Source organism: Nicotiana tabacum, chromosome 4 (assembly GCF_000715075.1).
Source record: "Nicotiana tabacum cultivar K326 chromosome 4, ASM71507v2, whole genome shotgun sequence".
Lineage (NCBI taxonomy): Eukaryota > Viridiplantae > Streptophyta > Magnoliopsida > Solanales > Solanaceae > Nicotiana > Nicotiana tabacum.
The window spans coordinates 130239143-130243017 of NC_134083.1; the positions used below are offsets into that span (position 1 = coordinate 130239143).

General features: G+C 39.6%; 1 protein-coding gene across 1 annotated transcript; it reads right to left on the reverse strand.

Annotated features, from left to right (window-relative positions):
- Window positions 1–430: 430 nt before the first annotated feature.
- Window positions 431–3067, reverse strand: LOC107816508 (uncharacterized). The gene is made up of 2 exons (XM_016642231.2): window positions 2447–3067; window positions 431–2239 (listed from the first exon to the last, which is right to left on the reverse strand). Exons 1-2 carry the CDS (start codon window positions 3065–3067, stop codon window positions 431–433), a joined length of 2430 nt encoding a protein of 809 aa, XP_016497717.2.
- Window positions 3068–3875: the final 808 nt, after the last annotated feature.

The window sequence follows — 3875 nt, forward strand, 5'->3', positions numbered from 1 at the left end:
GGTCAACCTCAATCACCTCAAAAGCTTGATATATGATGGATTCACACCCTTCCTTGGCCTCGATACATGGAAGGGACATGTCTTTATAGACGGATGAGTCGTCCTCCGCATGAATAACAACTTCTTGCCTGTCATACTCGAATTTGACTATTTGATGTAGGGTGGATGGTACAGCGCTGGCCATATGAATCCATGGCCTTCCCAGAAGAAAATTATAGGAAGTCTCCATATCCAACACTTGAAAGATAATGTTAAAATCAATCGGGCCGATTGTCATGGTGAGTTCGATTTCCCCAATAGTGTCTCTTCTTGAACCATCAAAAGATCTGATGCTGACATTACTAGTCTGAATTCTGTTAGTGTCAATGTTCAGTTGTTGTAGAGTAGAAAAAAGGCATATATCTACAATTGAGCCTCCGTCAATCATGACTCATTTTACATAGTGCCCTTCACATTTCACCAAAAGATGCAAAGCTCTATTGTGCACAGCCCCTTCCTCAGGCAAATCATCATCGCTGAAAGTAATTCTATTTACTTCAAAGAATCTTTCAGCCATTTTTTCTAGCTGATTAATTGTTGTCTTTTCTGAGACATATGCCTCGTTAGGAGTTTTGATCAACACACGGCGATGCTCTTCCGAGTGCAAAAGCAGAGATAACAAAGATATCTCAGCAGGGGTTTTCCTTAGTTGGTCAATGATTGAGTAGTCTTCCATTTTCATCTTCTTAAGGAATTCCTCTCCTTCTTTTTCTGCAATGGGTTCTTTCATTGGCAAGTGACTTTCCCTGGCTTGCTTAGCTTTTCTCAATTCCTCTGGTGAGTAGTACCTTCCAGAGCGGGTCAAACCCTCTATTTCATCTATTTCTTCAACTATCTCTTTTTCTCTGTATGTCATGACAGTCTTGTTATAATTCCAGGGAATAGGTTTTGTGTTTGTCACTGGGACTATTGCAACAAGTCGGATCACAATTGGCTCTGTTATATTTCTCAAACTATTATTCGGAACGATCTTTTGAATGCCCCCAGGGATGTAAAGTTTTGGCCCACCCAATTGAACCTCAACCTTTTTTGTGCTTCTAGGGACATAGAGAATCATTTTTTCAGAACCTACCAAGTTCAAACTAGAACTCGCACCTTTCACAATCAACGGTGCCAATTGTGGTGGGCTCACTATCACTTTTGGTTCTTGCCCTATGGTCCCAACATCCATCTCTGTCTTTCCAGACTTCTTATAATCCCGATCATCATAAATCATCCCAATAAAATATGTATTATCATGAGCTGGGAGCAGATTGTTTATGATATTAGGAGTATCCTCATTATTTGTTACCACAATTGCCTTTGCTTCAATCAAATTTTCAATGGCTTTCTTTAATGTCCAACAATTTTCGGTACTATGACCTTGGGTGTTAGAGTGATACTCACATCTTGCATTGGAGTCAAAACCTTTTGAACTTGGATTCACATAATGTGGCATGATAGGTTCAATCAACTTCAGCTGCATCAACTTTCGATATAGGCTTGAATACGATTCCCCAATTGGGGTGAACTCTTTTTTTAGCTCATGTTCTCTCACATATTCCTGTCGAGGATGGGGATTATATGGCGCCTGAAAATTCGGCCGGAGTTGATGGGAGCCTTGTGGAATCGGTGTGCGCCATTGCTTGTGATTGGGAGGCCTAGCATAAGCATGAGCATTAAACACTGTGTATTGTTGTGGGGGAACTAAGTAATGGGGACCCTGAGATGGATAGTAATGTTGAGGAGAATTGGATTGTCCTTGTTGGAATTGCACATAAGAAGGAACTATTCTTCTTTGAACTCCCCCGAACCCAGATGCCATCATGGATCCTTCCTCTTTCTTTTTTCGATTTCCGAAACTGCCTGATCCGCTTTGAATTGCTTGGGTGGTCGCCTTAAGGGCTGCCTGACTCACAATTTTTCCCGATTTCATGCCATTCTCAGCTATTTCACCAATCTTAATCGCCTCAGCGAAAGGTTTACCAATGGCGGCTAACATGTAATGGAGGTAATCAGGATCCTGAGCTTGGAGAAAATAGTCAATCATTTCTTCCTCTTTCATTGGTGGTTTGACCCTAGCAGCCTTTTCTCTCCACTTGATTACATATTCTCTGAAGCTTTCTGTTGGTTTCTTCTTTATGTTGACGAGAGAGGAGCGGTCTGGAACTATATCAATATTGTACTGAAACTGTTGGGCAAAATCTTGAGCCATGTCGTTCTAAATGTGCCAGTGAGATATGTCTTGATCTATAAACCACTCTGAAGCAATTCCTATCAAACTTTCCCCAAAATAATCCATGAGTAATTCTTCTTTGCCTCCTGCTCCCCTTAATTGGTTACAATACCTCTTCAAATGGGCAACGGGATCACCATGCCCATCATACTTGTCAAACTTGGGGGTCTTGAAGCCGGGTGGCAAATGAACATGGGGGAATATGCATAGATCATTAAACGAAACACTCTTGTGGCCTCCGAAACCCTGTATGTTTCTCATGGTTTGTTCCAGGCTCTTCATTTTTCTGGTCATTTCCTTTTGTTCCATATTCTTGTCGGGTTTTTCGATCTCGATTGGGAACACATTCTGAGGAGTATGCTTGTATGAATCTGGAATCTTGAAAGCCAGTTTTGGAGAGTAATATTGGGCATCATGAGCATTCATTTGTGGATCATTGTTGGACTTTTGAGTAAGAGTCGGTTGAGGAACAGTGAAAGTAGGGACAATGGATACAGTAGGTGGGTCATTTCTGAGGGGTGCCATTGGAGGACGTGGAATGGAGGTACTGGGGATAGTGGGAAGGTTAATGCTCGGACTAAATCCAGGTTGGTACAATGGGTTACTTGTTATGGAGATGGGCATTTGATTTGCAATTAACACATTATGAAGATTATCCGAAGGCGGCGGTGCATGTCTATTCACCCAGGCTTGGTACATCTCTGCCAATTGTTGTTTCAAGACTCTTACTTTTTCAACCAGTCCTGAACCTTGTTCAACTAATTGTCCATGGACATCATCATTATCTGACTCATTCTCACTATTGTTTGCCATTCTACTTTTTCCTTTTGATCTTGTGTTGTAAGGGTGAGTCGCCAGTTTAAACCACAAACCAACCACCTCTGTTTAACTTTATCTTTTAAAATGACAAACAACAAACGTGTTAGAGTTAGGCATTTTGCAGATATTAATCACACATTGTATGTCATGCACCTAATGCCATTTTCATTTCTAAAATGATCTTGGAAGGCTTCATGCTTCATCCCGGCTTATTGATTTATTTCCTCTTGTATTTAATGCTCTTTTTTTCTTTCCTCTTTTTTTTTCCTTTCTTTTTTAGATTAATTATGGCTATGATCGCATCCGATGAGGATTTCCTACGTATCATGACGCCGCATGAATCAGACCATTACGTAGTTCAGGGGAGAAATAATAACAATTTTGATTTTTTTTTTATAAAAATAAAATAAAACAAACTAAAATATTTTTCATTCATTTTCAATCAATTTTTTTATATATACAATGAGAGAAAAGAAAATATATAGAAATTGACTCTACTAACTCTAAAGACATGAACATGACTGGAATAAAATAAATATTGATAAGAATAAAAGACTCCAAATATTAAATTAAAATGCGACAAACGAAAATGAAACTAAAAGCTAATTGATTGCACTAAAACTTTAGTCTTCAATGGTCTTCTTGCTTAAATTGATATCATCAATGATCTATATCTCTTGGCCTCAATTCTCCCCCCAAAGTCTCGTACAAATTTTGAAACACCACGGGCAACTGTGGGACGAGGGCACGTGCCTGTTGACCAACTTTCTCATTGTTTAGATGGCGATGATCATCATGCATA

Bases quoted from the DNA above. Each gene is read 5' to 3' on its own strand.
- LOC107816508 (XM_016642231.2), bottom strand. From the start codon at position 3,067: ATGGCAAACAATAGTGAGAATGAGTCAGATAATGATGATGTCCATGGA. The intron at 2,240-2,446 runs GTTCATTTGCCA...TGGCACATTTAG, and splicing joins ATCTATGCATATTCCCCCAT to AACGACATGGCTCAAGATTT.